The sequence below is a fragment of the Euwallacea fornicatus genome, chromosome 10, assembly GCF_040115645.1.
Source record: "Euwallacea fornicatus isolate EFF26 chromosome 10, ASM4011564v1, whole genome shotgun sequence".
Taxonomy (NCBI): Eukaryota; Metazoa; Arthropoda; class Insecta; order Coleoptera; family Curculionidae; genus Euwallacea; species Euwallacea fornicatus.
Genome location: NC_089550.1, coordinates 3,947,990 through 3,959,996, shown reverse-complemented (window position 1 = coordinate 3,959,996; position 12,007 = coordinate 3,947,990). Strand labels below are relative to the sequence as shown.

The window sequence follows — 12,007 nt, the reverse complement described above, 5'->3', positions numbered from 1 at the left end:
CACCGACACACATGATTGTCCTAAACTTACCCAAAATTGTGCTAAAGCAAATGGATTAGACGATATGAGGCGGGATTGATCCTTCATAGACTTCGGTTGTAAGAAAAAATTGGTTGGTTTATGGTCTCTATGATTGAAGGTGCGCAAAAAGTACTACCAAAAGCAATGTGTTTCTCGTAAATGCCTGCAATAAACAAATAAATAATAATATATGAGGTTGACCGAAGAATTCTTTCAAAAATATATGTAATAATTATGCGTTTTGCGCCTCTGCTAAATCCTTTATCAACTTTACGAATACCTTTTATTACAAATCCATTGATTTATCGTACTAACTAACTTACGTTACCTTTCGGTTTTTCTCCAAATTTACGTTTCTGCCTAAATTACCTATACATAGTTAACACGGGTTCAAGAACTCTACTCCGTAATTCTTTTTTCGCCTCAAAGTATGTCGATAAATATAATTTTTGAGCTAGCCTCAAAGAAATGAGCTCTAATGGGGTGATATTCTGGGAACGGGCTGACTGGTGCAGAGAAAGCGCTAGCACGTAGGAAAACATATGCAATGGGTATACAGCATCTGCCTTCATTAACGGCGCAATTCATCTACAGATATCTTATGTAAAAACATGGATTAATATTTAACCTAATTGCTATATAATCAGCTAGACTGACAGAGTTTAAAATCATTAATAGGGTGATATTTAATGATGATTGTACCCCCAATACAGATAAGTGATATTATTTTCATTCAATCTGCCAGAATCTCCTAGGATACATAATATCTCCTGAATAAAACTTAGAGAGTATACAGGACGTTTGGATATTTGAAAAGTAAATATGTACAATACCGAGCATGACAATGTTTAATTTAACACATAGGCTGTTTGGCGGTCTAAAAATTGTAAATGTTCGAATATATCTAATAAATCATTCATATTGCACAATTAATAATTTTATGATAATACGCGTGGAGAGCATCACATTGAGAAATCGTGAAAACCCTTGCATAAAAAAAAGGCAAAAGCAAATTATTTCAATCTTTTCTATATCGCTTCAAGAGGTCGTCACACGTAACTACAATATTAAATTCAACGTGAGCTCTTAAAGTGACGCGACATGCCGGTTGATGGTGCTGAAAGTCTTTAGGGTGATAGTTATTTTAAGAAGAGATCCCCATCTATTTTGCCGAAATTTTTGCGTTCTAAACGACTATCACCGTGGATTTTTCCTTGCAATTGATACGTAATGTTATGCATTCAGATTTCCCAACAAAAACATTTTACATCTCTGATTACACAAACGAAACCACCTGTACAACTATCTTATGCCCAAAAAAACACCTTACACCCTCTCAATCGGTCTCTGGCAAATTCTCAAATTTCAAAATCTCGCACTATTATACCTATCTCAAAGAATCTGCTTTTTTCATCTTTTATCCTCCGCTTTGGCTAGGCCTTTACAATTGTCATTTTCGGATGATGCTGGTCTTTCCCACGTATATAACCATCAAAAGGCCGGGACCGCCTAATTTTCTACCGGGTGAAACAAAAGGCCTTTTTAGAGCACCACTTCTTGCAGCCTTCGATGCATAGAGGCGCATTAGGCTTTTGTCTGTTAAAATAGCGTCTTCAGAAAAATTCTTCAATGGAAAATTATATTATATAGTTTGGTGGCAAAAATGGGTCTGTAGTCACATACATAATATCAAGGCCGGAAATGCGATATAAACTATCATGTGGTTATTTTAATTAACGCTATCAGACAAATATGTAAATTCCGATTATTTCGCAAATCCACTGTGAAACACATTTTTTCGTGATTCGTTCTTCTTCCCTTTTAATGCTCCATCGTAAATCTTACGGCTTTATTAACTCATCTCAAAAATTTGCATAAACTGATTTGAAGCAGTAGTAATTTTTTTATCAAACGAGGCATATCCTTCGAAACCTCATAACGTTAATGATCTAATGTTAATAATGTTATAAATACACGATTTTACATGTTTTATATTGAGGAAGTTACGAGTACATTTATCGCAACAACCGGCCTATTTTGAACACTGAATAAATTTCAACATTTTCCCGTTTCAAGGCATTAAACGTAGGCTCGTTTTGCATCTACAGGTCGTCCCTAAAAAAACCTACAGTTTGGATGTGTATGCGTGTAATTGAGAACGTGTTATGTATATAACTTGGTAATCACTCGAAACTATTAATGATTATTAGGAGGAAATCGAGTTGTCGTTTCCTTTTACAACTAATTAGTGCACGAATTCGATTTTTCAATTCACTGATTTCTTGAATGAAGCAAATTATGAATGACTGATCCCACTCTAATAGGACTCAGCCTAAAGTAGTAGTTATATAGAATGATTGAAGTCGTCTCTTTCTAACACCAATAACTATAATTCCAGCCTTTTCGTATTCACCTCGATGTTCTTTCCCTCCCAAGAAAATTCTTTTTGACGTCATACTCATCAAAATATCTTAACGGTAATCTTTGATAGATAATGCTTACATAACTTTCAGAAACAAAAAAGCGAATCTGATAACTGATGAGAATAACCTGATAAAAACATTTTAAAATGTACTTTTAGACAACTGGCAATAATGTGTATGAAAACATGTGATAATCTACGTTCGGTGGCCTACATGTCAGGAAATAGCTCCTGTGTACTTAAAAGAGTGCCGTTCTGAATGTTGATTTTTTGGTTGAATATTCGTCTGATTTGAGATGGCATTTTTCGGAATTCAATTAATCCATCCCCAGGTTATACGAAATTGAGGAAAATATAGAACATAAGAAAACAGTGTTTTGCAAGGTGAACGAAGTAACCAAACATATTTTCGGTGGCGTGACGTACGATTTTTTTTATGACAAACTTTAGTTGACATTTTCCAAACATATTGAAATTATATAAAACTTTACAGTATTATTTCTCAAACAAAGAAGACGTATCACACCATTGCTCACCCCTTAGGACAACTTTCCTGTTTTGATCGGCGAAACCTTACTTTCAGATATAAACATTGAACAGAAAGTGCATACTTTCTAACTCACCATAAAAAAAAAGAAACTTCATTTTTTATGTGCACGATTTCCTCTTATAAATCAAGTTATTTTGCTGAATTTTGCTGGTAACGAAGCATTAATTTTAGGATTTAAAATTCTTGATATGTAAGAATAAAAAAGATTTTCTCCAAGAAATAAATGATGTATATATGTACCTATTATACGGCTAATTATTGATTACTAGCTCATTACGGACTAAAATTCTTGCTGCTCTAATTGCATTGGAGTGTCCCAATAAAATATACTTTGAGATTATTTAGACATCCATCAGCCCAATTAACCACATCGATCCCGATCGAAACGTAATCTCTAATTCCCGGAGAATTTGAAAACCTAATCAAGCTCTTAATTTGATGTAGGTATCTCTGCAACGTAAAGATTCAAATCATCATCAAAGTCCGGTAATAAAGGCAGAATACCGTTGGAACCGGACTTTGAAACATTATCTCCCATTAAACCTTCAACCGGAGTGGTTAATTACCATAAGAGGGCGCTCGGCGACGTTCTCAGTTCTTGCTCATTCAACCGTCGTGAATGCTTGGGTGGGGGAACCACTATCGCGGTCCTTCTCAACGACCCACCGCTCTATGATGAGCAGTTCGGCAACGTTCGCAGAAGTTTACGGACCGGCAGTGACGTCATTTACGAACAAAATCGCGACAGTTCGGATACGATTACGAGCGGAAACAACACGGCGGAGGTAGCGGCGATACGTCAAAGCACCATGGTCCTACAGGTGCTTGACCATGTTGGTACCGGGGAAGAAGAGTCGTTTTACGGGGACTGTCCCACCAGTTTGTCGGGCACTATTAGTTCGTATACGAATTTAGATGTTACTACTGGACAGCCCACTTGTACTGTCATCTCTCCAGGTTAGTGCTTGATAGCTACGAGCATAAATGTGTTATTAAAAGTAATGCAGATTCGTCAATCTTAACTGAGGTTTTTCCAAAAAGTCCTACGTCTAATTTAAGAAATTTTGCTAACAATAGTGGGCAATATCCTATTGGAAATAATTAATACTTATTATGTATTTTCTTCAAGGTTTGATGTCCTACTATGCAATTGTAATTAAATTTGAGGTTGTCCGTAGGTCAGATTTTCGAATTATTTATTCTTATTTTCCGAAATATTTAAGTTCACGACTATTTTTAGCCTTTTCTCTCTCATCTTATGTTAGTTTAGGTAGTTTTTTACCAATTTTTGGATTGCGTTATTTAAATGTTAATATAAATGTTGGAGAGTATTGTACACACAGACAAGATGCTAAGACAAAAGCCATATATGAATTAAGCTAGTCTTTGAAATAAAATTGACTATATAGACATGTCCATGTTTTAAATAGTCAGACAGAAAATACTTATTTTACAAATCTATTATTTATCAATGGGCGCGATTAATGAATCGAATTTTTACCGTTTACGTAGAAGTAGGTTCATTGAACCTACTTTGGCGTAAATGTTAAACATTCCAAGCTTCAACTATTTCTCCCAAAAATCAATATTCAATTTGAATTCACGGTAATAGAAGTCGAGATTATTAATCATTCATGAGTGTAAGCGTAAGCTACAAGATTTTGCCCATTATACCTTTAGAAGTCACTCTACTTACTTAAGTGGATAATACTACAATATGTATGATTCCAAATCTCAAAGTCAAAAAATGAGAATCCGTCAGAAGTGATTAACTGATATTTATGAGCACGCGGATCAACCTATATCAGTAAATTTTTTTTGGTAAAACTACTAGTTTATATTTATTTTTTAATTATAATTTTTATATATCATTCTTCGTTTATATGGCAAAAACAGGTAAATGCGCATTACATAAAAGTGGCTACATATTTACTTAAAATACATTGGTATACACACCTTAAATGAATGGTAAATATGGAAAACATATCTAATGATCCATTGCAAGGACGTTTTCAAAGCGGCTTCTTTGCTAAAAATTTCAAGCATCCTTTGAAGTGCTTAAGGGCTGTACATTAAATTCAAACGCGTGATATTGATCCTCAAACGTACATTTAAATTTAAGTAACACGTGTGACGTGTCAGTGTTGACTTTAAGGGTTGATAAAAGAGGAAACCTCTCAAACACCTTTTGAAATTTTATTGCACAAGCATCGCAGGGATACCTTATAAGTTAGAATTCATGCTAAAATTTGTCATAATGAGGCACACTGTGACAACAAGAGTGCTATTAGAATTTAATTTTGAACTGAAAAATTGAAATGAGCACTATTCTACTACAGCGGATAAAATCTAATCCAAAAAGCAATCGACTGCACCCAATAAGAGCAATTCAAACTTCCAAATTAGTAATAAAAAAATTAATACGTCAATACTATGTTGTCGGATCCTCTCTCAGTACGCTTCTCTACCTAAACTGGTTTATATTATACTAAGACCCCGTTTTTATCCTGCTTATACAGGGTGCCCTTCTCCTTGCCACAGAACATTAACAGCTCGTTTTAATCCATTTTAAGGTCGCATTTCATTAGGAAATCTTATGCTAAATAGTTAGTTTTTTCCATAGCGATAAAGCTTCAAATACTTTTTGAAATTTTAAAACAAATATTAGAAACTTTGAGGGTTTTCACATCTACTAAGTGTATTTTCCTTCAAGTGCCGCTACACTAAGTTTCCTGCATTTAGACGTTAAAAGTGGCACTTCACTGCACATTAGCTGTAAAAAGTATCACCGCACGCAAAGGGGAATGTGTGACTCCAAAACTATACAAGGTGTTAATATGACGTAGTCATTTCTCGTATGAAATATTTTATTTAATAAGGGACGATCTTTAAAATACCTTAAGTAGATATTGATACCCCATAGTCACGCCTTAAAAGTTCGGTTTTTATCAATCGTTGCTATTAAGATTTCTGTGTTTTAATGATCATCCGTTATGATCTAACGTTTCAGAGAATTTTTAGAAAAGTTTATTAAAAACATGCAAATGACATAACTATTACATTGATCGCTATATGGATTTATTCCTTTATACGGCCAGTGTTGATTAACATAAATCAAAACTGAAATTCGAAATTCGGAAAAAAGGCATATGGGTTATAAAGATAGTATAAAGCGAAGTTTTTAATAAATGATATTAGGGGAAGGGAAAATGTTAAGACATTATTTCAGGCAAATTAAAAATGTCAAAGACTGAGATCCAATTTCGGGATATAGACATGGTGATGAAAAATTGTGAACGAGGTTTTGAAGGGCATACTTATGAATGCAAGTGGATGAAAGTCTAATGACATTGAAATGAAAAGAGAAACTATTTGGAATATGAAGATCTGAAAATGATTGATTTCTCCTTTTTCATCTAGGACTCTTCTAAACATCTTTCTACATTTAAATATAAATCACCATGGTAAATATAAATCTCTTTGGCTGTGTTCAATTTATGAGATATTTTTTGAATTCAAACGTTTATGAGTTTATCTATAATCAGTTGTTTTGGACTCACTTTACAAATTAGATTCGGTTTCTCGGAGTCTATATATTTCAACTCCTTCAAGTTGTTTTACTTTCAAGAAAAATTTAACGGCCGCTTGTTTGATAATAATGTTTATGATACGTCTGTTTTGTTTCGACCTCTGTCCATTCCGTCTTGTTCTCTTTCTTTTCCTTTGTTGTTTTTTATATTATCCCACGTAGTTATGCTGATCTCTTTAATCAACCATTTTCGTTCTCCGCATAAATTTCACTATACACATTTTATATCCCATCAAATTACTGGTTTTTCACCAGACTACACGATCAGCATCAATCTGAAATGACACAAACAATGCAAAATCATCGGAGCGCAACTGAGTTATACGGACACACAGCAAATTTGAGTCGCATACACGTTTTATACGAACAGAGGTCGACAACTCAAATAATATAATTTCAAAATGCCATGTCGGTTTCGTAAGTTGGGCGGTTCTTAACCGCCAAACGGTAATTTTTCAACGAGTTTCCCAACGACCACAATAATAATTTTAAAAAGCTATTATTTGATGGTAGACAAGCAGACAAATACGCATGTGCCCGTGGAAAGTGAGGATTTAAATATGTTGCAAAAATTGCGAATTAAGGTGAGTTTTTACAGTCTGCCAGTTTTGAACCTGAAAGTTGTTACGTGCAGTAAATGGCAAAGTTACGTACATATGTTGTTTTTAAATTCGTTACAGTTTATGGATTTGAAAACGATTGGAAACGGTTTTGATTTTTAGATACATGAGGTACCACATTTACTGATTTTTTACCTACATATAATACTAAACGCACGATCCGTTTTCACACATAGAAAGTTTACACATTAGAGGGCTGGTCTGCCCCTTAACTAACCCCAAATCCATCGTTTGTGATGGAGAAGTGGGGCATATGTTCCAAAACGATCGATTCGCAGCTGACTTTTCGGGTATTACTGTATCTACCTTATGGCCTAACCACCTGTTACAGGACTCGTGCTATCACACTGACAAACTTTTATGTATTTTTCTCATTGTGGGCAATTATCCCCTCGACCGTTAGGTTGTCTACAAATTTGCATCCCAAGACCTACTTGCAAACACCTTGCGGCCATATTTTCACAACAGCGATCTTATCGGGGAGGTCTGACTGCAAAAATAACCTGTTGATAAGATCGGTTGAAATTTTCGGAAATCTTATCGGGTGGTATGCAGAAGACAAGCTGCGAGCCGTCTTTGATAAGCATGTTTATGGAATTTTGGTTGATTTACGTAAGACATCTTCAAAATAGCATTACTGTACAATGATTAGAAGGTTCCGAAATCATGGCTCATGGTCAGCCGACAAAGACCGGAGTGGCTATTTTTTAAAGTCAAACCGCTCGGACAAGTGCAAGTTTTCAGTTAAAAATACAAACTGGTGTATAGGAACGAGACAGGTGCTGCGTTTTGAGCCACCTGCTGCACCGAAGAAGTTCACTCTCGACGAGAAACCGAGGGCCTTAACATCTTGAACAATAATAACGGCCTTATAGTGGGTCGATTGGAATAATATTTTTTGAAGCATTCAATTGGAAAATTAAATTTTTTTGCGACCTAAATACTAGATATTCCGCACATCAAAATCCTAACGAACACATTAATGTGAACAAAAACATCATTGGGCGCGTTAAACATCCGACATTAACCGATTGAGTGGACGCAGACCTTACACCCCTGTGAGTGATCATCCAAACATTATCATCCGGTTGTCGGTGAAGATTTGCCAGCCCTCTTTTTTGCGTAGGTATTAGTTTACACCTCGATGGCGAATAAACGGCTTCCGCCATTTCAATATATTGTTTTTCAGTCCAGATGAAAATAAACTAGATATTTTCTAAGAGGCTTGCGCCAGCAGCGCGCTTTTTCTGGATGTAGTCTTGTCAGAGCTTCCGCAAAGTGTTTTAGTATTTGAACAGTGCAATTTTATCATGAATGTGTTTTTTGCGAAATGTATGTATACTCCTAATAGTTAGACTATAATTCATTTACAGTCCTAAATAGCATTTTTCACTAAGTCAATATCCAAACGCAAAGCTTTCTGTATTTTCAGATTTCCTATTGATTTAACAACTTTAACAACTCATCAAAGAGGTGCAGATTTTTACTTTATATTCGTGTGTCCGTGTTGGTCTTGTAAATTACTCTAATAGGAAATAGCGAATAGAATATTATATAATGTCCACACATGATATGTAAGAGCGTTTCGAAGTCACTCCAGACACAGCTTCAAAAGGAGAAACAGATGTTATACAGAAGTGAAAACGCGTTGAAATTACATTTTTTTAGCATGATTCGAAATGTAATTTTTACAATAAAGGGATGTGGCAAACAAATGCGGGACCTTCATTAAAATTATTCCTAGTTTTTGAATGAAAGGTCGCCAAATATTAACATCCTTGTAACGTGGCATTTTGGTCAGAAATGTCATAAACAAATGCAATCGGCGGATATAGAAAATAATACGTCATGGTGACGTCATTATCCTTTCAATAACAAGTCATGGTGAGTTCAATATCGCTGCCATGAATTTATCAAAAACTTTCCAAAAAGTCCTTCCTTTTGGCAAAAACCGCAAAAAACGGGTCCTTCTAGATCATTGTCAACAGGTGATAAATTGTTTAATTGAATGTAACAGATAACGCCATTGTGTGCAAGATAGATCATAACGCTAACGCTAACGTTTCATTATCGAAAATGTTTAAGTTTTAGAAACTTTTGTTTAACTTCATTTTTCGATTAGATTAATAATTTCTGCAGTCAGTAATTTTTTTTTTCTGTTTTTAATCGGAACATCTTGTATGCAGAGAGCATAATTAGGTTTTCAATGCATGAAATTAATGGCTTTTTCTACCTCAACAGCAAATTACATTAAACAGTGTCTAGAAATGATCTAAGCAAAGTATTTGTTAATCAACGTCAGCAAATCGGTAATTTATCAAGGAAAACGTGGTGCGCAGTAAAAATGTGCCGCAAAACTGTTTCGACCTCCCTGCGAGATTTTCATAGCCAATTAACAAGCTTTATTGCCGACCTATTACCAGTCTCTATATTATGTGTCATCTATTATCATGTTATTATCAGTGACAATATCATTGTTGTCTGACTGTGAACGTTGTAGGTTTTTATCGTATAATTATGATCTCTAAGATAACGAAACTACCGAGAGAAAATTGTCAAATCACGTTATAGACTGCCTGATTTCAATAACTATTCGTTCTCTGTTCTTTCCAAACCGTTAGTGCAGAAAGATTAGAGAAAAATGTGGGAGCACGAGACGAAATGGACTGCGGAAATTCTTCGAGATTATGTATTGAAAAAAGATCAACAGATATTTGCTGAAATTGTTGGTAATTGAGGATCGGGCTGAACTTCATCTCCTTTTTCCTATTATTTAAATGGTGCCCGCAATAGACACTTCTCCTAAATTAGCAACATCGACGAAGCGTGGTTGTTTCTTCCAATTTAGATACAGCAGATTATTCCGTGTATTATTAATCTGACAAAAAACCGTTTCCTGTCTACGTATTGGACGGACAAACCGCTTCTCACGCTACGTTGCCGGCGTTTGACCAAATCTACTTTTTCCGCCAAGGCCATGGTATCTCGTTAACGATAGTTTATTAACGAGGAATAATAGTCGATTCTACCAAAAAGGCGTTCCTCAGCCCCCCAGAAGATGCCCCATTCCGCGAGACCGCTTCACATTCGATTGGCCCACCACAGGCCCGCCTTTCGCGGCACGGCGTCGTACTCGTGAAGCTGCGTCCGCCCATCGAATCCGCTAACCTATACGCTCCACTCCATCTAGCACCTAAACTAATCGGTTACGGTTTATTTGAGTCATCACTTTTTTTGTGGGAGATCTATTTGCATGTTAAACGATTTTTTTTGTTCTGGCGGAACTTTGCTTTATGTTGGTTTTCTTGCGCCACTTAGGTGTGGTCTTATTTCGCTCTAAATGTTTAATTAAGTAGACGTATTTGGTATTGAACGGAAACAATTGTTTTAGAGAAAGTTCGAAATCACTAAAGGTTTGCCGATGTAAAATCTAGATGCACTTTTTTACTCATATTAGAGACTCAAAGTGTCGGTGAAGGCGGTGCGAAACATGTCGTAAAAATAATTGGGAATCGAAAAATTAATGGCAAAAATGCAACTAATATCTCATTCCATTTAGTTGATTTATGCATCATCAGAGCAATACTTCAGTTTTTCTAATGATCGCGCTAATATTTGTTATTCATTTTCATGAGTTTTGCAGCGCTTCCATCGGTAGCCAAATGCCTTAATAATTCACCCTTCGATTCAACCACATCAGAAAATCTTTCTTTTGTTACAGGCACGGGTCGGTTTAGCGACACCCCTTACGGCGACGCCTATGGCAGTCCCTACCAAGAGGGTTCCCCGTACCAAACGGTGCCCAGCGGCGGCTCCAGCGGGTCGGAGCAATGGGGACACACCCCCAGTCACGACTTATCGATGGGGAGTCATGCACCCCCTTCGCACCATCCTGACACCAAACCCACAATGCTACAAAACGGGATGCTGGCGGGATACCCTAGTAACCCTCCGGGTACTGGAGGACATTGCTTTTCCGGTAAGCAAAAAAGTGTCATGACTAGGAAAGATATTTTTCATCCATATTTCTTTCTGAAAAACAACTGAGACCCTTCATATGCGTACTCGATACTTTACAAAGCGTCTTCTTTGATCGCCAGGAACGGGTCGGTATACCGACGGTTACAGCGATATGTACGGACCACCATATGACAATTCCCCATTCCAAACTGTGCCGAGTGGTGGTGGTAACGCTACCCCAGACCAATGGGCCCACAACGAGTTGTCGCTCTCACACCATCCTCATGGGCATCCAGCATTCTTACCTCCTGGATTGGTGCGGGATGGTCTAGGAGGGATTTCTCAGGACACCAAACCAATGATTCAAAACGGAATGATTGCGTACCCGAGCAGCCAAACTGCAGGACCATGCTTCACTGGTAATGTTGGAATAATAGAACGTTTTGCATGGGTCATCTAACAACGTATTTTTTAGGTTCTGGGCCAATTCAGTTGTGGCAATTTCTGCTGGAGCTTTTAACAGACAAGTCCTGTCAGGGATTTATATCATGGACTGGAGATGGCTGGGAGTTTAAGCTTACCGATCCAGATGAGGTAAATGACCAATATTTTTCCTTAACGGTTGTATTTTATTTTTTAAACTTTGATTTAAAGGTTGCACGAAGGTGGGGTATAAGGAAAAACAAGCCCAAAATGAATTACGAAAAACTGTCGAGAGGGTTGCGTTACTACTACGACAAAAATATTATTCACAAGACTGCTGGCAAGCGATATGTGTATCGGTTTGTGTGCGATTTGCAGACTCTATTAGGGTTAGTTGATACAAAAACTTATGACTCATCAAT

At 36.5% G+C, this 12,007-nt stretch overlaps 1 protein-coding gene across 2 annotated transcripts in view; it reads left to right on the top strand.

Moving 5' to 3' along the window:
* The window catches only part of pnt (pointed), a 79,387-nt gene that overhangs the window by 64,777 nt on the left and 2,603 nt on the right, over nt 1-12,007 (top strand). For both annotated transcript variants that reach the window (XM_066286903.1, XM_066286904.1), the window contains 4 exons: nt 10,924-11,181; nt 11,303-11,581; nt 11,638-11,756; nt 11,817-11,974. In XM_066286903.1, the coding sequence (XP_066143000.1) occupies nt 10,924-11,181; nt 11,303-11,581; nt 11,638-11,756; nt 11,817-11,974 (814 nt within the window). The remainder of the gene's footprint in view (nt 1-10,923; nt 11,182-11,302; nt 11,582-11,637; nt 11,757-11,816; nt 11,975-12,007) is intronic.